Here is a 24,013-nt window from a genome sequence, read left to right as displayed (position 1 = left end):
CAGACAAGACCTCTTTCTCCCACCCTGAACATTCCACAGACATGTAAACCCCACTTGACTATTTTCCGACATATCTCACAACTTCTTGAGGATGCCTCCATAGATGCAGGTGAAACCTCAGGAAAAAAATGCTTCTGGAACATGGCCATACAGCCCGGAAAACTCACAGCAACCCAGTTATGATTCTTTATGGGAGAGCAGATGGAAATTGGCAGATGGTATATACCAGGCATGGGCAAACTTGGGCCCTCTAAGGTTTTTTTGGACGTCAACTCCCACAATTCCTAACAGCCTACCGGCTGCTAGGAATTGTGGGAGTTGAAGTCCAAAACACCTTAGAGGGTCCAAGTTTGCCCATGCCTGGTATATGTCCTATATCTCACAAACGAAAGCTGATTTGGGGAGGGGGGGGCGCAGAAACGGGTGCAATTTTTGGAACGAGCAGATCACACATACCCAGAAGCAGGGCTAACTTGTAAGGCACCAAAATGTGTGCGGGCCCGTGTTACGTCAAGAGGGTGCCCTCAAGGGCGTGTCTCCCGAAAACCCTTCCCAGGATTGGGAGCAGGGCGCGAGGGCCCTTGAAAGAAGGCCGCCTCGGAGAAAGGCAAGGGAGACAGACCGGAAGTGCTGGGGCTCGGGAGGGAGGATGGGGAGGTGGGTGTGTCGCTCTGGGCGCCACTCTATGGCATCGCGGCCTGTTGCGCTCCGGCTTGGGCGTGCGTGCGGGCGGGTGGACGGACCGCGGGCGTGGGGCACTCCGCGGGCGCGGCCCAGCCCTTCCGCTTCCTTTCTGGAGGAGGAGGGGAGAGAGGGAGAGCGGGGGCAGGAGCGGGAGGGAGGCGAGTTCCGCCGTGGGTCCGCTGAGCCGGCCGGGCCTGGTCTGGTCTCCGTCCTTCTGAGGGAGCCAGGAGTCTCCGCGTGCCCGCGCGGGAGAGAAGGACGGACGGACGGGGGCGCACCTCGCCGCGTTCTGGTCCCTGAGGCTGTGCCGCCTCCCGCTGCCTTCCTTCCTCCCTCCCTTCTTCCCTCCCTTCCTTCCTCCGGGAGTGAGAGGCTGAGGGGCTGGCCTCGCTGCGTCCCATGGACAGGCACAAAGTGAAGCGCCAGAGGCTGGACCGCATCTGCGAAGGTAAGGCCGCGGGGAGGAGGAGGAGGAAAAGGCGCCAAGGAGGAAGCAAGGACCGGGATGCCCTCCACGGGCTTCCGTGCGCGAACCCCTCCAGCATCCAGTCAGGCCACGGAAGAGAGGCCTGGGTCGGAAACGGGTCCTTTCTCTTACGCACCTCGGTCTGAGGCCTACTGTCAGACTTACTATTACCGCCCTTAGGGTCGCTTATTTGTATAGTCATCAATTGTGCAGTAAAAACAGAAAGGGTGGGCCCTGCCAAAGGCTGTCACACACACACATAGTATATACATCATGCACACCTTTGTCAAAACCAAATTTGCGTATATTGTTAGGGAAAAGGGCAGTTGGTTCTCGCAGAAGCAGAGGCAGCAGGAGGACATTTTTGCTCCCTGGCTTCAGGTAGGATTTGGCTAAGATTTGGCTAAGATTTTAAACTGAGTGTGGGCTTGGCTCCTGTGGTCAAAGTCTAACTGTTGTGTGACTGTTGTGTTGAAAGAGAGCCAGGTACTTAAGTTGATTGACAGCAGGCATTGTCCCCTGTTAATTGAGTTTCTGGGAAAGCTTTAGTTGCCAGTGTCGCGCGCGCCTGACGGCGCGCACGAAAAAGGCACCTTTACTAACTATCCTTTGCAGTACATACAGGAAAGAAAGCAATATAAACAAATACACAAAGAGGTGGTTTGTTGCAGTTTGCACATAAAGTGCGTGCATATTACTTCACTGTACAAAGATCCCACTTAGCCACCACGCTCACCAAGAGATGCAACAAAAGCAAAACATTCCCATCACATGCACCAGCTGTGGCATGTTCCGCTTTTTCACACAAAAACTAGACAACTACATCTGCTCCAAATGCAAACATATGACTCTGATGGAGCAGAGGATCCAACAGCTCGAGCACCGTATTAAGACCCTTAAGGACATTCAGGCACTCGAGCTCTTCTTGGACACTGCACAACACGCTGCTGTAGATCAGCAGCCTGCATCACACCAACACCACCAAGACCATGATCAGGAACCTTATGGGGAGATCAACTCAAAGGTAGACAACCCTCAGGCTTGGAAGGAGGTCACCCATAGAAGGAGACGCAGGACCAGGCAGCCTCCGCAGAACTCCTCTGCTCAGCTGCATTTACACAACAGATTTGAAATTCTTACATCATTAACATACAATCGGGAAACACATCTTGTGGAGGACCACAGTTTCTTAGATACCACTCAGTGGACCACCCTGGATCAATGCGCAGGGGATAGCCCTGACGGGGACAGTGCATCACCACAGTCACACTTATGTAATCATGCAAATGCTCCATCCCCAATCATAGACCAGGAGCAACAGGAACATCCTTGGGAGAGTAATGGGCTCTCGGATGTATCTCAATGGATTGTCATTGATGAATGCACTGGGGATGTTGAGGAGGAGGACAACACTTTACACCTACATGATTCACTTCAACAGGAACACTCTTCAGGGGACATACACACTGTCTTGCACAAAAGGGACCCTGTCAATCCTCAAAGGAAACAGGTCTTGGTAGTAGGTGACTCCCTCCTTAGAGGAACGGAAGCCATCATTTCCAGACCGGATGGGATGGCTCGAGAAACATGCTGCCTCCCGGGGGCAAAAATACACCATATCACTCAGAGGCTCAGCAGGCTCCTAAAGCCCCATCACCCTCCCCACCTTATGTTGATTCATGTAGGTACCAATGACACCGCTAGGCATACTTTTCAAAAGATCACAAATGATTTTCGAGCTCTGGGAACAAAGCTAAAACTGTATAATGTACATGTGATCTTTTCATCCCTCCTCCCTGTTGTAGGACACGGCTCTACAAGGGCCGGAAAAATAGTACAGGTCAATAACTGGCTCAGAAAATGGTGTCAAGAGGAGCATTTTGTCTTCCTTGACCATGGTCTACTCTTCCAAGAGGATGGACTACTGGCAAGTGATGGGGTGCATCTCACACAAGTAGGAAAACATCTTTTTGCACACAGACTCACAAACCTCATCAGGCGCACTTTAAACTAGATCCACTGGGGGAGGGGAACAACAGCCCGGCGAACACTATATTACCCACGACCACAGGGAACCGCCGAAAGGCTAAACGGAGGGCTGCACAAACACAGCAAGGACCAAGTACAGAGAGCACTATAATCCCAAATAAACAGTTCGAGGGGAGGTCACAGGGGCTTACATGTCTTTACACTAATGCTCAGAGCATGGGAAATAAGCAAGACGAACTCCAACTCCTAGCACAGCACCACACATACGATGTCATAGGCATCACTGAAACCTGGTGGGATGACTCCCATCACTGGAATTTAACCATTGAGGGCTATAACCTCTTTCACAGAAATAGAACAAAGGGGAGAGGAGGGGGAGTAGCTTTATATGTCAAAAACAGTTACGTTGCAGAAGAAATGCAAGACTGTAATCCGGGAAACCAGCTTGAAAGCATCTGGATAAGAATCAAGGGAACCGGGACTCAAAAAGATCTTGTCGTGGGTGTCTACTACAGACCTCCGAGTCAGGATGAAGGACTTGATGAAGCCTTCTGTCAACAGCTGACCAAACAGGCACAAAGAAGAGATATAGTAGTCATGGGCGATTTCAATTATCCCGATATCTGCTGGAAAACAAACTCAGCCAAGAGTACAAAGTCCAACAAATTCCTCACTTGCCTTGCAGATAATTTTATAGTCCAGAAGGTAGAAGAGGCAACAAGGGGATCAGCAACTCTTGATCTAATCTTAACAAATGTGGAAGACCTGATCAATACAGTTGAAGTGGTTGGATCCTTAGGGGCAAGTGACCATGTGCTCCTGCAGTTTGCAATACAAAGGAATGCTGAAACTAAGACAAGTCAAACACGCTTTCTGGACTTTAAGAGAGCTGACTTCCAAAAAATGAAGGAATTACTGAGCGGCATTCCATGGACGCCGATATTAAAAAACAAGGGAGTTAAGGATGGATGGGAGTTTTTCAAAAGTGAAATACTCAAGGCGCAAATGCAAACAGTGCCAACAAAGAAGAAAAATAAGACAAGTGCAAAGAAGCCAGAATGGATGTCCAAAGAACTACTAACTGAGCTAAAGCTCAAAAGTGACATGCACAAGAAGTGGAAAAGGGGAGAAATCACCAAAGAAGAATTCAAACGTATAGCCAACACCTGTAGGGAAAAGGTTCGCAAGGCTAAAGCGCAAAATGAGCTCAGGCTTGCCAGGGACATAAAAAACAACAAAAAAGGCTTTTTTGCTTACGTTGGTAGAAAAAGGAAGAAAAAGGAGGCGATAGGGCCATTGCAAGGAGAAGATGGGGTGATGGCGACAGGGGACAGGGAAAAGGCAGAACTACTTAATGCCTTCTTTGCCTCGGTCTTCTCAGAAAAAGAAAGCCATCTTCAACCTCAGCAACACGGAATGGACGAAGGATTGGGGGAAATCCAACCCCAAATAGGGAAACAAGTTGTCCAGGAACACTTGGCCTCTCTAAACGAATTCAAGTCCCCAGGGCCAGACCAGCTACACCCAAGAGTACTGAAGGAACTAGCGGAAGTTATTTCAGAACCACTGGCAATTATCTTCGAGAGTTCTTGGAGAACGGGAGAAGTCCCAGCAGATTGGAGGAGGGCTAATGTGGTCCCTATCTTCAAGAAGGGAAAAAAGAACGACCCAAACAATTACCGTCCGGTCAGCCTCACATCAATACCAGGCAAAATTCTGGAAAAGATCATTAAGGAAGTGGTCTGCGAACACTTAGAAACAAATGCGGTCATTGCTAATAGTCAACACGGATTTACCAAAAACAAGTCATGCCAGACTAATCTGATCTCTTTTTTCGATAGAGTTACGAGTTGGGTCGATACAGGGAATGCTGTGGATGTAGCGTACCTGGATTTCAGTAAGGCCTTCGACAAAGTCCCCCACGACCTTCTGGCAAACAAACTAGTAAAATGTGGGCTAGACAAAACTACGGTTAGGTGGATCTGTAATTGGCTAAGCGAACGAACCCAAAGGGTGCTCACCAATGCGTCGTCTTCATCATGGAAAGAAGTGACAAGTGGAGTGCCGCAGGGCTCCGTCCTGGGCCCGGTTCTGTTCAACATCTTTATTAACGACTTAGACGAAGGGTTAGAAGGCACGATCATCAAGTTTGCAGACGACACAAAACTGGGAGCGATAGCTAACACTCCAGAAGACAGGAGCAGAATTCAAAACGATCTTGACAGACTAGAGAGATGGGCCAAAACTAACAAAATGAAGTTCAACAGGGACAAATGCAAGATACTTCACTTCGGCAGAAAAAATGGAAATCAAAGATACAGAATGGGGGACGCCTGGCTTGACAGCAGTGTGTGCGAAAAAGACCTTGGAGTCCTTGTGGACAACAAGTTAAACATGAGCCAACAATGTGATGCGGCTGCTAAAAAAGCCAATGGGATTCTGGCCTGCATCAATAGGGGAATAGCGTCTAGATCCAGGGAAGTTATGCTCCCCCTCTATTCTGCCTTGGTCAGACCACACCTGGAATACTGTGTCCAATTTTGGGCACCACAGTTGAAGGGAGATGTTGACAAGCTGGAAAGCGTCCAGAGGAGGGCGACTAAAATGATTAAGGGTCTGGAGAACAAGCCCTATGAGGAGCGGCTTAAAGAGCTGGGCATGTTTAGCCTGCAGAAGAGAAGGCTGAGAGGAGACATGATAGCCATGTACAAATATGTGAAGGGAAGTCATAGGGAAGAGGGAGCAAGCTTGTTTTCTGCTGCCCTGCAGACTAGGACACGGAACAATGGCTTCAAACTACAGGAAAGGAGATTCCACCTGAACATCAGGAAGAACTTCCTCACTGTGAGAGCTGTTCGACAGTGGAACTCTCTCCCCGGGGCCGTGGTGGAGGCTCCTTCCTTGGAGGCTTTTAAGCAGAGGCTGGATGGCCATCTGTCGGGGGTGCTTTGAATGCGATTTCCTGCTTCTTAGCAGGGGGTTGGACTAGATGGCCCATGTGGTCTCTTCCAACTCTACTATTCTATGATTCTATGATTCTATGAAAACTACCCTAAAATATAGCAGAGCATGCGAAAAATCAAACAGGATACAAAGAGTTGAGCATTCAGCTCATTACCCAGCAGACCATGAGGTGCCCAGTGATGTGGCTGTAAAGCAGTGGTTCTCAACCTGTGGGTCCCCAGGTGTTTTGGCCTACAACTCCCAGAAATCCCAGCCAGTTTACCAGCTGTCATGATTTCTGGGAGTTGAAGCCAAAACATCTGGGGACCCACAGGTTGAGAACCACTGCTGTAAAGAATTCAGAGCTTAGGCAGGCAAAGATGCAGAGCCCAATCATTAAAAAAACCCCCACAAAACGTTTATTTACAATAATAGGTAATAACTGCATTTTTTAATAATCAAGAACTGGGTCTGAGCTACTCTTAACACCCATCTCTTCTAAGGTTTCAAAGAGAGGGGGAAATCATCCATCTCTACATCTCTCTGACACACACACACACACAGACTTCTCTCAAACTCACAGCTCATACTCTCCATACTAAGATGGAGTTGAAAATGATCCATTCTACACAACCAATCAGAATGAGAGTAGAAACAGAGAAGAGAGAAGAAATAAATACATTCCCAACTGTCATGCAGGGGACATAGCCTATTTTAAGCTAACTAAACTGTTCCTCATTGAGAACTTGAGATTTAGGCAGTGTGGGGTTGAATTCCAACATATATATGTGTATGCACATACCTATATACCAGGCGTGGGCAAACTTCGTCCCTCTGGGTAGGTTGATAGAAATTGTGAGCGTTGAAGTCCAAAACACATGGAGGGCCGAAGTTTGCCCATGCCTGGTATATAGAATGAATCATAGAATCATAGAATCGTAGAGTTGGAAGAGACCTCATGGGCCATCCAGTCCAACCCCCTGCCAAGAAGCAGGAAATCGCATTCAGAGCACCCCCGACAGATGGCCATCCAGCCTCTGCTTAAAAGCCTCCAAGGAAGGAGCCTCCACCACAGCCCGGGGGAGAGAGTTCCACTGCCGAACAGCTCTCACAGTGAGGAAGTTCTTCCTGATGTTCAGGTGGAATCTCCTTTCCTGTAGTTTGAAGCCATTGTTCCGTGTCCTAGTCTGCAGGGCAGCAGAAAACAAGCTTGCTCCCTCCTCCCTATGACTTCCCTTCACGTATGTGTACACGGCTATCATGTCTCCTCTCAGCCTTCTCTTCTGCAGGCTAAACATGCCAAGCTCTTTAAGCCGCTCCTCATAGGGCTTGTTCTCCAGACCCTTAATCATTTTAGTCGCCCTCCTCTGGACGCTTTCCAGCTTGTCAACATCTCCCTTCAACTGTGGTGCCCAGAATTGGACGCAGTATTCCAGGTGTGGTCTGACCAAGGCAGAATAGAGGGGGAGCATGACTTCCCTGGATCTAGACGCTATTCCCCTATTGATGCAGGCCAGAATCCCGTTGGCTTTTTTAGCTGCTGCATCACATTGTTGGCTCATGTTTAACTTGTTGTCCACGAGGACTCCAAGGTCTTTTTCGCACACACTGCTGTCAAGCCAGGCGTCCCCCATTCTGTATCTTTGATTTCCATTTTTTCTGCCGAAATGAAGTATCTTGCATTTGTCCTTGTTGAACTTCATTTTGTTAGTTTCGGCCCATCTCTCTAGTCTGTCAAGATCGTTTTGAATTCTGCTCCTGTCTTCTGGAGTGTTAGCTATCCCTCCCAGTTTTGTGTCGTCTGCAAACTTGATGATCGTGCCTTCTAACCCTTCGTCTAAGTCGTTAATAAAGATGTTGAACAGAACCGGGCCCAGGACGGAGCCCTGCGGCACTCCACTTGTCACTTCTTTCCATGATGAAGATGACGCATTGGTGAGCACCCTTTGGGTTCGTTCGCTTAGCCAATTGCAGATCCACCTAACCGTAGTTTTGTCTAGCCCACATTTTACTAGTTTATTTGCCAGAAGGTCGTGGGGGACTTTGTCGAAGGCCTTACTGAAATCCAGGTAGGCTACATCCAAAGCATTCCCTGTATCGACCCAACTCGTAACTCTATCGAAAAAAGAGATCAGATTAGTCTGGCATGACTTGTTTTTGGTAAATCCGTGTTGACTATTAGCAATGACCGCATTTGTTTCTAAGTGTTCGCAGACCACTTCCTTGATGATCTTTTCCAGAATCTTGCCTGGTATCGATGTGAGGCTGACCGGACGGTAATTGTTTGGGTCGTTCTTTTTTCCCTTCTTGAAGATAGGGACTACATTTGCCCTCCTCCAATCTGCTGGGACTTCTCCCGTTCTCCAAGAACTCTCGAAGATAATTGCTAGTGGTTCTGAAATAACTTCCGCTAATTCCTTCAATACTCTTGGATGTAGTTGATCTGGCCCTGGGGACTTGAATTCGTTTAGAGAGGCCAAGTGTTCCTGGACAGCTTGTTTCCCTATTTGGGGTTGGATTTCCCCCAATCCTTCGTCCATTCCATGTTGCTGAGGTTGAAGATGGCTTTCTTTTTTTGAGAAGACCGAGGCAAAGAAGGCATTGAGCAGTTCTGCCTTTTCCCTGTCCCCTGTCGCCATCACCCCATCTTCTCCTTGCAGAGGCCCTATCGCCTCCTTTTTCTTCCTTTTTCTACCAACGTAAGCAAAAAAGCCTTTTTTGTTGTTTTTTATGTCCCTGGCAAGCCTGAGCTCATTTTGTGCTTTAGCCTTGCGAACCTTTTCCCTACAGGTGTTGGCTATACGTTTGAATTCTTCTTTGGTGATTTCTCCCCTTTTCCACTTCTTGTGCATGTCACTTTTGAGCTTTAGCTCAGTTAGAAGTTCTTTGGACATCCATTCTGGCTTCTTTGCACTTGTCTTATTTTTCTTCTTTGTTGGCACTGTTTGCATTTGCGCCTTGAGTATTTCACTTTTGAAAAACTCCCATCCATCCTTAACTCCCTTGTTTTTTAATATTGGCGTCCATGGAATGCCGCTCAGTAATTCCTTCATTTTTTGGAAGTCAGCTCTCTTAAAGTCGAGAACGCGTGTTTGACTTGTCTTAGTTTCAGCATTCCTTTGTATTGCAAACTCCAGGAGCACATGGTCACTTGCCCCTAAGGATCCAACCACTTCAACTGTATTGATCAGGTCTTCCACATTTGTTAAGATTAGATCAAGAGTTGCTGATCCTCTTGTTGCCTCTTCTACCTTCTGGACCATAAAATTGTCTGCAAGGCAAGTGAGGAATTTGTTGGACTTTGTACTCTTGGCTGAGTTTGTTTTCCAGCAGATATCGGAATAATTGAAATCGCCCATGACTACTATATCTCTTCTTTGTGCCTGTTTGGTCAGCTGTTGACAGAAGGCTTCATCAAGTCCTTCATCCTGACTCGGAGGTCTGTAGTAGACACCCACGACAAGATCTTTTTGAGTCCCGGTTCCCTTGATTCTTATCCAGATGCTTTCAAGCTGGTTTCCCGGATTACAGTCTTGCATTTCTTCTGCAACGTAACTGTTTTTGACATATAAAGCTACTCCCCCTCCTCTCCCTTTTGTTCTATTTCTGTGAAAGAGGTTATAGCCCTCAATGGCTACATTCCAGTGATGGGAGTCATCCCACCAGGTTTCAGTGATGCCTATGACATCGTATGTGTGGTGCTGTGCTAAGAGTTGGAGTTCGTCTTGCTTATTTCCCATGCTCTGAGCGTTGGTGTAAAGACATGTAATGGGCCAAAAGTGACACAGGGTTTCAGTAATTATTAACGTCTTCATTATTTAAATTCACAATACCATAGCATCATACACAGTGTGTATATAGGAAATGAAATTACATATTAAAAGTATCAAATCTCGTAAATGGGGTCCAATGCCATAGCATCATACACAAGGTATATAGGAAATAAATTTACATATGAAAAAAATCAGATCTCATAAATGGGGTCCAGTACCATAGCATTATACACAGCATAAATCAGACTGCTTTATGACTTTTGGACATGACTTTTAATCCTGTGCTGATTGACATTGTATAATTTTGTTGTTATTGCTTTTCATGTGATTGTTTTATTGTCAAATGTTTTGTATCATTATTTGAATTTTCTTAATTTATTGTTGTATTTTATGGCATTGAATGTTTGCCTTTTATGTTGCCCTGAGTCCCCTCAGGGAGATAGGACAGGATAGAAATAATGTTTTAATAATAATAATAATAATAATAATAATAATAATAATAATAATAATAAACTTTATATTCTGCCAACATCTCCCATAGAGACTTGGGGTGGCTTACAAAATAGCACACAATGGTGCTATACAATACATAAAATGTAGTACATCATCATTTAAAACCACACATATAATTTAACAAAGCAACTCAGTTTAGATAAAATAATAAAAATGTGACAAGCCACTGATTAAAAGATCCATACAATCAATTTACTTACTTACAGTAGAGTCTCGCTTATCCAACCTTTGCTTATCCAACATTCTGTATTATCCAATGCAGTTTGCCTCCCACCCGGATCCACAGTTGTTTCTCTAGGCAGCAATGCACAGCAGGCCAACATGCCCAACAACAACACAAGTGCAGCCACACTCCCAAACAAATGGCAAACCTGTTATAAAACATGATGTTTCGGTGCCTAATTTGTAAAATCATAACATAGTTTGATGTTTAATAGGCTTTTCCTTAATTCTTCCTTATTATCCAACATTTTCGCTTATCCAACATTCTGCCAGCCTGTTTATGTTGGATGAGACTCTACTGTACTTACTTGACCCACCCTATATACAGTATGTGTATACACATATATACAAAAATTTGATTTTGACAAAGGTGTATACATACATACACACACAAAAAGGGGTAAGGAGGTATAACAAGTCAACAAACTGTAGAATGCAATGGCAAAACAAATCATCCAGATACAATATAGTGGGGGGATCAAACTAAAAAGCCCTCAGAGGGAAGGAAGAACAAGAAATCACAAACTGTAGAGTGCCATTGCAAAACCAATCAAGCAGGGGGGGGGGGGGGGAGGGACAAGTTAAAGCAGAAATATGCAGATACACCAAAAGACTGCCAAATGGGCTGGATATAGTACCATCTCACACTTGTCTTCTGAAAATCTGGCATTCAGGGTGGGTCAGAAGGCTCCTTTCTGTGCCTTTTCCCCCATCCCCACTGGAGGGAGGCACCCGCGCTGTTGGAGGTGGCGGCAGGGGCTGAGCCAAGTACAATTAAGAGGAGGAGGGTGGCAGCTTTGTTAGGGCTTGCTGTGAGACTAGACTGCAGAGACCCCAACTGATCTCTGCATAATCCTTCCCCCCACCCCCCTGTTCATGGAATGAAGTAGTTTTAAAGATTTTGGGGGAAAGAATGCCTTGAGATCCCACCATACATGTTGACTTCTCAAAGCAGTTCCTACCAGGGTCAAGTCAGTGAAACAGTTTCCTGAATGAATGGAACTGTCCAGTCCTGCAAGAAGAAGAAGTTGACTCTTTGCATCTTGTCAGAATCAGGAAGTGTAGAAAAATATTTGGAGGAGCAAGGACGAATTGCTAGAAACCAAGCAGTTGGTTTGTGATTCCCCAGGGATCATCTTAATTTTGGATGCCTTTGGAAAGTGTTGCTGCTTCTTTGGCTAGATACTTCCAGCATCTTCCAGTATCATGGTGGAAACACTAGATCAGGGGCCCTCAAACTTTTTTAAATGTTGTGTGGGTGGACTATAGTTTTAAAAAAAACATGAACAAATTCCTATGCACACTGTACATAGCATATTTAAAGTGCAAAAAAATATGAAAGAACAATACAATATTTAAAATGAAGAACACTTTTAACCAACATGAATATAATGGGAAGTGAGAGGCTGCTTTTGGCTGATGAGATAATCAAGTTAATTAGAATTGTTGTTGTTGTGTATCTTCAAGTCATTTCAAACTTAGGGTGACCCTAAATCTCAATAGTTTAGGGTGGTGGCCTGGTAAATAATCTTGGAGGGCTGCATCTGGCCTGCGGGCCTTAGTTTGGGACCCCTGCACTAGGTGTTGCTGAAAAGTAGAGAATGCTTACCACTCCTGAAGACTTGAACAAACTGCAAGGTGAAAGTTGAACTCCCTTTCAGACTGTGCAGTGTGTTGCTGTCCATTTTCCCACAGTTGGAGTGTACTCTTAGGCCCCTTCCACACAACTGTATAAAATCCACATTGAACTGGATTATATGGCAGTGTTGACTCAGATAATCCAGTTCAAAACAATATTGTGGATTATCTGCCTTGATATTCTGGGTTATATGGCTGTGTGGAAGGGCCCTTAGTCAATGTTGATATAGTTTCTGGGGTAATTTTTTCCAATGTCCCCTTATCTCTTGTACTCATTTTCTACTTGGCTGCCTGCATGTGAAGAGGCATAGCAGAAACTATATGGTGGATCTATCGTAGATATGCTTAAAGAAATTATGGAAAAGAGGAGAAGGCCTTAAATGCTGTAGAGCAAATGCATTGATTCTTGTGAATAGAATGGTAAAAAGAAGGGTTTTATTGCTAACTCAGCAACTGTTTTCTTAATTAAAATTAAGTAGTTGTCTTGTCATTTAATTAATTCCTTATAGTGTCTGACAATTATTTTACTAGGATATTCAAGCACATGAGATTGGTTTTGAAGGAGCTGCTGTGAATAAGCCAACCTGTAGTCTAATAGGCCGCTGCAAAAATAATTCCCAGATCTCCTTCCTATCGGAAGGGAATACAGGAAATTGCTGGTGCAGATTCAGACATGGCCTGTTTTTTTCCTTTTGTAATGAGTGATCAATATAGCAGATGGCTTAGTTATTGGGGTTGTTGTATGTTTTCCGGGCTGTATGGCCATGTTCCAGAAGTATTCTCTCCTGACGTTTTCCCCACATCTGTGGCAGGCATCCTCAGAGGTTGTGAGGTATGGAGAAAGCAACACTCTGAAAACAGAGGAGTTCCAGACATGAATCAACCAGGGGCAGCTAACGACTCTGAACAAAGGATGCCCCCAGGCAGGAAGAAGCCAGGAGATGAAGCTATTCAATGCTAATTTAGGTGATTAACTACACATTCACACTGGCCTCCAACTGACAAGAGTTCTTCTTTCACCCTGAACATTCCACAGATATATATAAACCTTCCTTGCTTAATTTCTTCATACCTCACAACCTCTGAGGATGCCTGCCATAGATGTGGGCAAAACGTCAGGAGCGAATACTTCTGGAACATGGCCATACAGCCCAGAAAACATACAACAACCCTGTGATCCCGGCCATGAAAGCCTTCGACAACACATTGGCTTAGTTATTCACTCTATTACTGTCAGCGCAGATTTGTGCTGGCAAGATCACCTCATGTGTAAGTACACATCCTCACATACACCCATGAATACAATAGTAGTGAGGGGATTATTCAGTAGCCTTTTGTTTCTGTGGAATCTTTCTCAACAGATATATGTCTGTTTCTCTGGTTGCGCCCAGACCAGGAGAAGATGCTTTACTTGCATTGAAGCTGTCTTTCTCTTGTATTGCATGTATATGATCAATAAGCTCTGCTGAGTTCAGTGGATTTATTCCAATATAGATAATTTATATCTTTGCTCAGTTTTTCCACCAGAGTAAAGGGTAGCCCAGCCTATGATAAATAAGATGAGCTCCACATTTTTCTGCCACCTGTTAGAGCAAACTGATGTGTTTGCAACCCTTTATCTTCATATACAACCAGAAAAGGAATTTGGAGGCATGTGGCTTTGCTTCTGTGGTAGGCAGATGCTCAGAGTTTTGTGTGGTACAAAGACAAAGCGAACAGAAACACCTCTGCTTCTTATGACAAGGTAGATGAGCAGGCAGTGGCATATGGAGTTCTGTGTTCTTGTTCTGCTTTATTAAGAAAACAGATTGGAGTTTTTCCCAATGTTGCTTGGAGATTTCAAGGACTGAACATGAGACTTCTATCATGCAAACACATAATCTACCACTTCAGTGAATTCCAACTCTTGTAATTCCATTGCCATTTGCTCTTACTGGTACTTCTTAATGCTGTTGGGCTAGGATTGATGCAAGTATTTTTCCCCTCATTTTCATAGCTATTTAAGATTCTTTTTCTTCTGTAGGTATAAGGCCTCCCATTGGTAATGGTCCAATGCCAGCCCGTCCATTGGTTGCCCTTCTTGATGGCAGGGATTGCACTATAGAGATGCCTATCCTGAAAGATGTTGCCACAGTGGCTTTCTGTGATGCACAGTCAACTCAGGAAATTCATGAAAAGGTAAATATGCTGGGACAAATGGAGATTTCCCATTCCAAGAAAGAAGTGGCAATCTAAATCAGGAATTTGCAAGTTTTGCTTTTCATTTTCATACCTGGCCGTTCCCATCCTCCTCCAATCCTGAATAAACCAATGTACTGGAGATAATTTGGGGAAAGGTGACTTTCCGCTGATTGTATTGAGATCTAGCAGATAGTACAGATAGTACAACCTCTGCTGTATTGTTTCTGTGTGTTGCAGAATACCAGTGAGAAGAAAGTAAACAACTCTCCTCTCTTGCTTTTACTGTGAACAGAGAATTTTGAAGAAAGCGGGGGGGGGGGGGGGGTGTCTCTCATTCTTAAGAAGCAATGAAATTGTATTTGTGCCATATTCAGAATCATTTCAGAAGGGCAAAAGTCATATCTTCTCCAAGTTATCCAGAAGTCAGAGGACTTATGAGAAGGATCTTTGTGGTGGTCTTATGCGATGAAGCAGAACCACTTAGCTGAATGGGGTGGGGTATTTGCTGTTGAGAAGCAAGCAAATGGGTTTGCAAATCCTGATTTGACTAGTTCCTACCCTTGTGGAGCAAGCATTATCCTATTATTCTGTCTTCCATAGGTGCTAAATGAAGCTGTTGGGGCTCTGATGTACCACACCATTACCTTGTCGCGCCAGGACCTGGAGAAATTCAAAGCTCTCCGGGTCATTGTGCGAATTGGCAGTGGCTATGACAATGTGGATATCAAGTCAGCTGCAGAATTAGGTATGGTGATCCCAGTGTGTGTGTTTTTTTAAAAAATGTGAATACACAGAGTGGGAGGAAAGCCCACTATCTCTATGGTTGCTGGGTCTAAATTGGAGGCGTCAGATATTTACATTTCCAAGAAGTAGGCAGAATGCTTACTATTAATAAAATATATTTGCAAAGCCCTTTTGAAAAAAAAATCACAACTTTACTAATAAAGATAAAGGGCAGAGAAAGAACCCCGGGAGCACATGGACATCTTTGGGATGATGCACTCCAATGAAGTGATCTCTTCTAGTGACAAATCAGCTTCTGTATTTTGACTTTTAATGTTACCCATTTTTGAATTATGACTCTCTTCAGTAATTACTTTGGACAGTGATGTGATTGTATTCACTTACCAATCCTATGCTTGGAGAAAGATGGGATATACATTCAATAAAAATAATGTTATATGATGTATTTATTTTTGAGGATTGTGTATTTTAATGCACCCTGTTATTTTGATAATATGTCAAGATCTTTGTTTTAAAATGTATTACACTGCTGTCAAAAGAACCCTTATGGATTCGGTCCTCTGTTCTTAAGTTAGACAAAATATAATGAAATATTTTAGAAATAAAGGAATTGAAGTTGAATATTGTTTATTTGCATAAGGCCACACAATAGGTGTTATAACTCATGCACATATAACAATGAAGACAACAGATGAATCCATGTGGTTGGCTTCTGCAGGTCACTGATAAATCTTTACTATATTGGCTTAGAAAACATTTCTCTAGTGATATTTTTCTCTATTGATTGAAGTGGAACAAATTTTCAGTTAAATATGTTTGGTCTTAAGATGTAAATTATCTTTATATTCAGACCTCAGTGCAGGTTATTGAACAAAGGGTATAAAATTTGCTGAGAAAAAATAATAAAAACTCTATGCTTATATGATTTTAAAGTGGCAGGGATTTCACTTGCTTTTCTAAATAACAGAGATTTTCCTGATTTCTTTCAGTTTTGTGGTTATAGTCAGTACACTAGTACTGTATTTCATTAACTTCAGGGATGTTTCTTATACTCAAACTTTGTGGCCTCCTTTAAGTTTTGAAATGAAACCAATTTAATCCATGAATGAATATTATTGCACTGTCAGGTGCAGACATTGTGTGGGAATTAAACTGATCTCTTTGCCCCTTTTCCTTAGGTATTGCAGTGTGTAACATACCTTCTTCTTCTGTGGAAGAGACGGCTGATTCTACCTTCTGCCACATTCTGAACCTTTATCGCCGTGTTACTTGGCTCCACCAGGCTATGCGAGAAGGAAGCAGAGCCTCAAGTATGGAGCAAATCAGAGAAGTCGCGGGAGGTGCTGTGCGCATCCGTGGTGAGACCTTGGGCATCATTGGACTTGGTAAGAAATTGTTGCACTAGAAATACTAGGGTATTTCAGATTTAATGATCTGGCCCTATGCTGAACAATGAGCCTTGCCATCTACCTACTCCCATGTTGGGGGAGTAGGGAGACTATAATTTTTTCCCTACCTTTTTGATATGAGGCAAGCCATTTGAAGCATTCTGATTCAACAAGCAGGACCATGAACAAAAATGAAGCTATCAGAACTGACATTTAGCACCAATGTCCCATTATCTACATTTTTTCAGTGGAGTTATTAGTCTTCCTAAATTAGAAAGATTATTTTCTAATCCTAGTTATCAAAATATATATCTGAATATCCTGGCACCTAGGAACAGAAAATAATTTTATTGCGTCAGATCAGCGATTCACCTAGTCAGGTATTGTAAATTATGACTGGCCTTAGTAGGTGAGATCTTTTATCTCTGGGTGAGAATTGTATGTCTTACTGGCTGCATATGGCCCTTTTGGGGGTGATCAGTGTATTATTATTTATTATTATTACATCATTTCTACCCCACCCTTCTCACCCCTCAGGGGACTCAGGGCGGCTTACAACATGAACATATATATCAAAACAATTTATATCATGTTTAAAAATCCATTTAAATTAAAAACTTACATTAAAATTGAGAGCTTACATTAAAAAAAACCTACATAGTTATACATATAAATGTAGCTTCCACAGAAGCTCTTCCACAGAAGAAGCAGCTATGCTACACACTGCAATACCTAAGGAAAAGGGGCAAAGAGATTAGTGTAGCTTTTGAACCCCCAAATTGCCTGGTGCCCCAAATAATTGCATCCAAAAACAAACTTCCTGAGTCCAGATTATGTCTTTTAATTCTGTTTTGGGTGCCTTCCTATCCCAAAACAGCAGAAAGACCTGAAATGGCACTCTAACATGTCTGGGAGTGATGAAACATCACTTCTGAATGTCCAAAATAGAGGCTACATGGGTACAGCATGGTCCTCCAGAATGTTAAAGGTTCTGAAATGGTTCTTATACCCTGGAGCATATTACCTGAAAATACAGATTTTTAATGCAAATCCAGTGAACTATATATTTCTTCCTTAATGCCTTTAAGGCAGCATAATACATATTCTTCCATCAGGCTGAAAAGCAGCAAGCAGCCTGTTAGTTGCCAGACCCAGGTGGTTACCAGTGCAGCCCTAAGTCATATACGGGCCCTATATCATACTTGTGTGCTTCATGTAATGTAAAATCTGGCCCGCCTGGAAGTTGGTGTTATACTGAAGCATACTCCACTATTGAAACTTCTGATTGCTTTCTTCAGGACCTTTTTAAAATCCCCCTGCATTATCTATAGAGAACCAGTACCATTTCAATCAATGTTGATACTTCCTGTAGTATACGTGTTAGGCAGAGGTCTTGGAGAGAATTCCAGGAAGACTATATGTATGCACTATATGTTTTCCTACCCCTTTTCTATTCCTAAAATAGATTTTAGATATTTTTTTCTGAACTCTATCTCTTGAATAGTTCCAGGTCTTCTCCCAGAAATTAGATGTTGGTTGAGGTCATGTTGTGCTACACTAAAGACAAACATACCTCCTTTCTTTCAGGTCGAGTTGGACAGGCAGTTGCTCTGCGTGCCAAACCCTTTGGCTTCAATGTAGTTTTCTATGATCCATATCTACCTGATGGAGTGGAGCGTTCCCTGGGCTTGCAGCGGATTGCTACTTTGCAAGATCTGCTGATGCACAGTGACTGCATCACATTGCACTGCAGCCTGAATGAGCACAATCACCATCTCATCAACGACTTTACCATTAAACAGGTGCAAGTTACTTTTATGCCAAGCCAAGTTTTACCTAATGCATTGTATGTTCATAGTGTAATTAAGTGACCTTCAATCTTGAAAGTATGCTAATATTGCATTTCCCCTATTTTTCAAAAGTTTCAGCCTCCTCTCACCAACAAGATCAAAAAATGTTTTTTTTTCTGCATTGTTTCAAAATTTCTGAACATTTTCCATCTCTTATCTTAATTTTTTGGGTAAAATTGTCTGAATGTCAGATGTGCCTTCTAACTGGGAAATGTGCTCTTCCTACTGTTATTTCTGAGAAAAACCACAAGAAGTCTTCACCGTTATTTTCTCCACTCTGACAGCTCCATACACGTTAAACTATGTACTGTTTTTATTTTTCCAGCATTCCCACGCAGTCATTTCGATTCAAGAAAATTATTATATTTCAATACACCTCTTTCAATATTTTTTGCCTCAGATGCGTCAAGGCTGTTTTTTGGTGAATACAGCTCGTGGAGGACTGGTTGAAGAAAAAGCCCTTGCTCAAGCTCTTAAAGAGGGGAGGATCAGAGGAGCGGCTCTAGATGTGCATGAATCAGAGCCTTTCAGGTAACAACTAGGTTATCATCTTTTTATGTTACCATCCTGTCTCAGTTTCCAAATAGGATATTTCTTCTTAAGTCAGCTGGATATTCTAACAAGAGCATACTTGTTTCTCTACATCACAGCTTTGCAAATGGGCCCCTAAAAGATGCTCCCAATGTGATCTGTACTCCCCACACAGCCTGGTATAGTGAACAGGCTTCCATTGAGTCTAGAGAGGAAGCGGCTAAGGAGATCCGAAGAGCCATCACAGGTAACTGAGATGACAGATCCACAGTTGCTTCTCAAATTGCTTCCCTGGGACATGTCGATACAATGAGAATGTTCCCCTCTTGTGTGTGCTTGTGTGTCTGCCTGTCTGTCTCTCCCCCCCACCCTACCCCCCCCCCCCCCCCCCCGTTCTTGAAAAAAGCCATGAGGAAACTAGGTGTGTTTTTTTTTCATGTGCACTTGCTACATGGAGGTGTTTTCAGAAAGAGTCAAAATACTTTCTGTCTCCCCTCTCCCTTCCCCTTTAGAGCTTTAATCAGAACGTCCTTTCGTGCCAATAGAATGTCATAGGCTCAGTTGAGGAGGTCGAGCATTTGCTATCCAGTCCATTCGTTGGAAGTTGCCCAGAACTGATTCATACTTTACACTTCCTATTTAGTGTTCAGAGTATATTTGATGATACCTCTGTATGGACTTATACTTTGGATAATTTTTTCAAGTTGATTTGTGTATACTATTGTTGGGTACCTAGTATCTCCTGCTGAAGAAATCCTTCCACATAAATCTTCTGTAACGAAGGAAATAATAATTTCTTATTACTACAGGTTATTATTGTGTAATTTTGCTGTGTGATTTTTTTGAGCACCCTTCAGTCCTGTGATAACAGACATTAGAAAATATTTCCATTTTTTTCTTGTGTCTGGTGTTAATCTACTTCTGTGTTTCTTTTCTTTGTCATAGGTACCATACCTGACTCTTTGAGGAACTGTGTTAATAAGGAGTACTTACTTTTGGCAGCTCAGTGGTCCAGTATTGATCCTGCAGCTGTACATCCAGAACTTAATGGAGCTGCAGCTTACAGGTAAGAAATGTGTGCATTCTTGCCAACAATTTTTGTGAGTTATGTATCCAAACCATACTTTTCTGAACATAGTCCTTTTCTCTGGCACTGTAGCACTGCAGTCTGTCTGTATTCTCTTCCCTACCCCCCTTTATTTATTTATTTGTTTGTTTGTTTGTTTGTTTGTTTGCTGTGATTCAGAATTGCCTCCCAGCCTGCAAAGGCTTCTGAGACAATGAGCAAAAAACAAACAATTAAAACAAAACAAAGATAAGACCATTTAAAACACATTAAAATCCTCTTTGTAAACTCCTTAAAATAGTTTGTAACTGACAACACAGATCAAGAAATAAAACAGCACTCTGTTGGAAGGTGGCCATTCTTAAATAAAGAACCCTTTCTTAAGTGAATCATAAAAGTATTATTATTATTATTATCATCGTCGTCATCGTCTTCATTATCATCATCCTGCTATTCTCTCTGGACTGAGACCCAAAGGCTCACAATCTTAAAAGCAGTAGAAATTAAAACCTATGAAATATAAATATTAAAATAGAATGAAACACAGTTATTAAAATGATTCAGTTGAAATCACATTAAAACAGTTGCACTTACAGCAATTTTAGCATGCAGCTTTTTCTCTGTAGCAATGAGAGCAAATTGCCTTGGAGCTTATGTTGTTTTGCACCAATCATCACTGCTTAATTTCTCAGGGTCTTCATACCATATCAGCAGGTATACACAATGAAATCTTTAAGACAGTATTTACCCAAAGTATCTGTAATCACTGTGTGTTTTCTTTTTTGTTACAGGTTTGCTCCAGGAGTAGTGGGAGTAGCAAACCCTGGGCTGCCAGAGCCACCAGTAGAGGGGATGGTACCACATGGCATTCCCTCCGTGTCTCATTCTGCACCACATACTCCTTCTCCAGGAGAGTCAAGCAAATTGGAGCCAGACAGAGAAGTCTCCGCTGACCAGTAGCATCTCTTTTTCATCCCTTATACAAAAACAGGAGTAAGCTCCTGTTTTTTAGGACATATTGTGTCCCCCTGGACTGTTTCCTGTTCACTCTGGACAGGAGAATGCATTTCATTGTTGGCAAATTTCTAGCAATTGCCTTTAAGCAGGTATTTTATAACATATTTGATTTGAATCTCTTGGTGAATCTCTTTCCCTGTCTGGGGCAATGAATGTTCATCCTCTTGGTAACATTTATTTTAACAAACCAGTCCCCATGCACATGCCTCCACGGGTGTTATATACAGTAGAACAGTACCTGGCTGAATACTGAGAACTCCAGTTAAGTCCAAAGCTGGCGTGGATTATTTTACAGTGACTTCTAAGATGGAAGATCAGCTAAGTCTCAGGTATAGGTGACAAAGAACGCTGTAGCTGTGCTGGGGATGGCGAGCCATGCATGTGGGTTGTTTGGAAAGAAGAAAGGCAGTCCTTGCTCAGGTATGGGCACCTATTGCTTTGATCCTGCCTATGTGCTGTTAATTGATATGGCTGTTGAGTTATTTTTTGCAAGGAAGGTAAGCATAAAAATTACAAAAGCCAGAATGAATTAGAAATTCTGCCTGGAATTGTGATTTGTGTTCAGAGCATGTACTGAGAATCAGGTCAATTGTCTTGGCAGACAAGATGCTTACAAAAGTGTAGGAAGGTTCGACTGAGATTTGGGCCCAGCTCAGGGATTGAGAATTCAGCTCATCTGGAGAGGAACAAATACCAGAACTCTGCACTTCAGGTTATATCCTTTGCACACAAATAGTGCAAATTTGCTACAATTCAGATGATCATGTTAAAATCCTAGGATTTAACATAATCTCTTTGACCTATTTCTTAACATGCATCAAAGGCCAAGGCTAAGTTTGTTCCCCATGACATTGTCTAGTATGAAATATCCCAGGTGTGTGTGCTGAATCATCATGTTCCTTACTTCTACCCTTTTCTATTAATTGAGTCCTTGTCAACTCAGCAAAACTCCCTGATAGATCCTGCAGATAGTCATATAAGTTCTTTTTCAAAAAACTAGATGGCCTATTTTGTGGTAGTTTCTAAAGTTTTTTTCTAATTTGGATGTGTTTTAATCTTTTTTTAGAGGCAAAAGTAGGATGGTGATTTTTTTTCACTGAGGGGCAAATTGATTCTTCCCTGGAACATAATCCTAGCAGCATATATTTCATCATGAAATGAAATATTTATTCCTGTTGGAAAGTCACCTTGCCGTGTTGCTTGGACTTCACAGTAATCTTTGACCATGCAACCAATATGGGTTTTAACCAATATATGTAAGAATACAGGAAAGAGAAAAAATTTGGCATGAAGAATGGGAATTCATTTTTTTCTGAGTAGAATCCACTTTTTATTTTATTTTTTCAAATAAAAATACCAGCTAAATAACCCAGAAAATCGTGGTAAGCACTTACATTATGTGTATGCTGCTGAAGTTAATAATAGGTTGGCACATTTCCAAGCTTCCTGTTATTCTCCAAACTGTCTTACAACAGTTTCAGGATTTGGTCCAATGCAAAGCACTGACAGATGTTTGCACCCTTTAAATCTAGAACGGGAATCATATGACCCTCCAAATGTTGTTGGACAGCACCTTCCGGCATTTGTCAGCATTGGCTAAACTGGCTAAAGCTGCTGGGACTTGTAGTCCACCAATATCTGGTAGGATTCCCATTCCTGTTTTAAGTGAGTCAAGTGTTGAGGAAAAACTTTTTTTTAATTATGCAGGTTTGATTCTTTCCTTAAGATGATACATGGTTCCCTGATAGTGTGTGCTTTTGTTAGAATGTGAGTTGGAAGTGTTTGGTGTGGTGTAGGCTCTGATAGTATGGGAGGCACAACAGCTTTATAATCTCTTGGATGATTATGACTGTGTATTTAAAATTTACATACCTCTTGGGTTGCTCAGGGTTTTTAATAATATGTGCATGAGGGGCACACAGACAGACGTTAGTGCCAAGTATGGCGGTAAATATGTGGAAAGCCTTTGAGTGAAGCCTCCAACTCTAAAGAGCTTGAATTAGGGGGGAAAGTAACAATTTGAGTTTTGTTTGTTTGTTTCTAATTTAGTCTGTGGACTTAATGTACTATAACTGTTCTAAAATCTGTCATTTATGTTGGTGCAGGCACATAATAATGCTAGATCCTCAAAAAGTTAAAGGATTGGGAGTGATCTATGAGGCAACACAGGCTTCCAGCTCTAGCTTCTCTCCTTGGATGTGAATTTCCCATACTCCTTGATTTCAACATTTGGTTCATGCATGTTTTAACAAGGATTAATATTGGTCAGATTGAAGTCTAAATCAGAGTAAAGAGGCAAATGGAATTAGTCTGTGAGAGCATTGCATAGGTGTAGAAATTGAAAAGGAAATACAGCATTTCATCCCATATCCTCCTACTGCTCTGTTAGTCCTACTCAAGGCTATGCATTATATTATGTCTGCACCAGACCTCAAAAAGTAATGCTCTATAGTGGGTAAGCTAGCCAGCTGTATGTGGGCTACATTTATTACATTTGTAATGTAAGGGAAATACTTAATCTAAAGAACATTTAACACATTTTTCATGCACTCCAGATGGCTGTAACATTAAGTGCTTCTTCAGGGGGCAGTTCGCTCTTTGCGTATTTCTTTGCCAGTTCTCATCTCACTGCACTCAAATTCTGATACGTAACCGAAACTATCCAAAGAAAAGGTAACTGGTTCCTTCCGTGCCAGTGGGGCGATGAATCCACATCAAGTTTCAGTCTGATTATTTAAATAAACTATCCAAGGTGCTAAGCTTGATTCCAAAAATAGTTTCAACATCTTGGGTAGCTCCATGGTCTAAATCCCAGAACAGATTCACCTCCCCACTGACACTGAAGCCACCAGTTGTCCCTTACCCCATCAGATAAGTCTTTTGTGACAAATACAACAAAAGATTATTGTGACATCTTCAAAGAATGATGTATTGTTATGGCATCATAACAAATACAGCTTTCATACAAGAGGGTCCACTTCATCAAATGCATGAAGTATAATCCTAAA

General features: G+C 42.6%; 1 protein-coding gene across 1 annotated transcript; it reads left to right on the top strand.

The window, feature by feature from the left end:
- Window positions 1–682: 682 nt before the first annotated feature.
- On the top strand, window positions 683–23,343 carry LOC100565422 (C-terminal-binding protein 2). Its single transcript, XM_003217544.4, has 9 exons — window positions 683–1,132; window positions 14,252–14,406; window positions 15,010–15,154; window positions 16,332–16,538; window positions 18,129–18,343; window positions 18,792–18,922; window positions 19,042–19,169; window positions 19,868–19,988; window positions 20,780–23,343. The coding sequence occupies exons 1-9, from the start codon at window positions 1,084–1,086 to the stop codon at window positions 20,946–20,948; spliced, it is 1,320 nt and encodes a 439-aa protein (XP_003217592.1). The 5' UTR covers window positions 683–1,083; the 3' UTR covers window positions 20,949–23,343.
- The last annotated feature ends 670 nt before the right edge of the window (window positions 23,344–24,013 follow it).

The sequence above is a fragment of the Anolis carolinensis genome, chromosome 2, assembly GCF_035594765.1.
Source record: "Anolis carolinensis isolate JA03-04 chromosome 2, rAnoCar3.1.pri, whole genome shotgun sequence".
Classification (NCBI taxonomy): domain Eukaryota; kingdom Metazoa; phylum Chordata; class Lepidosauria; order Squamata; family Dactyloidae; genus Anolis; species Anolis carolinensis.
This window is presented reverse-complemented; position numbering and strand designations above follow the sequence as displayed.

Coding starts and splice junctions, on each gene's coding strand:
- LOC100565422 (XM_003217544.4), top strand. CDS start 1,084: ATGGACAGGCACAAAGTGAAGCGCCAGAGGCTGGACCGCATCTGCGAA. Junction 16,539..18,128: donor CTTGGGCATCATTGGACTTG/GTAAGAAATTGT, acceptor CCTTTCTTTCAG/GTCGAGTTGGACAGGCAGTT. Junction 18,344..18,791: donor ACGACTTTACCATTAAACAG/GTGCAAGTTACT, acceptor TTTTTGCCTCAG/ATGCGTCAAGGCTGTTTTTT.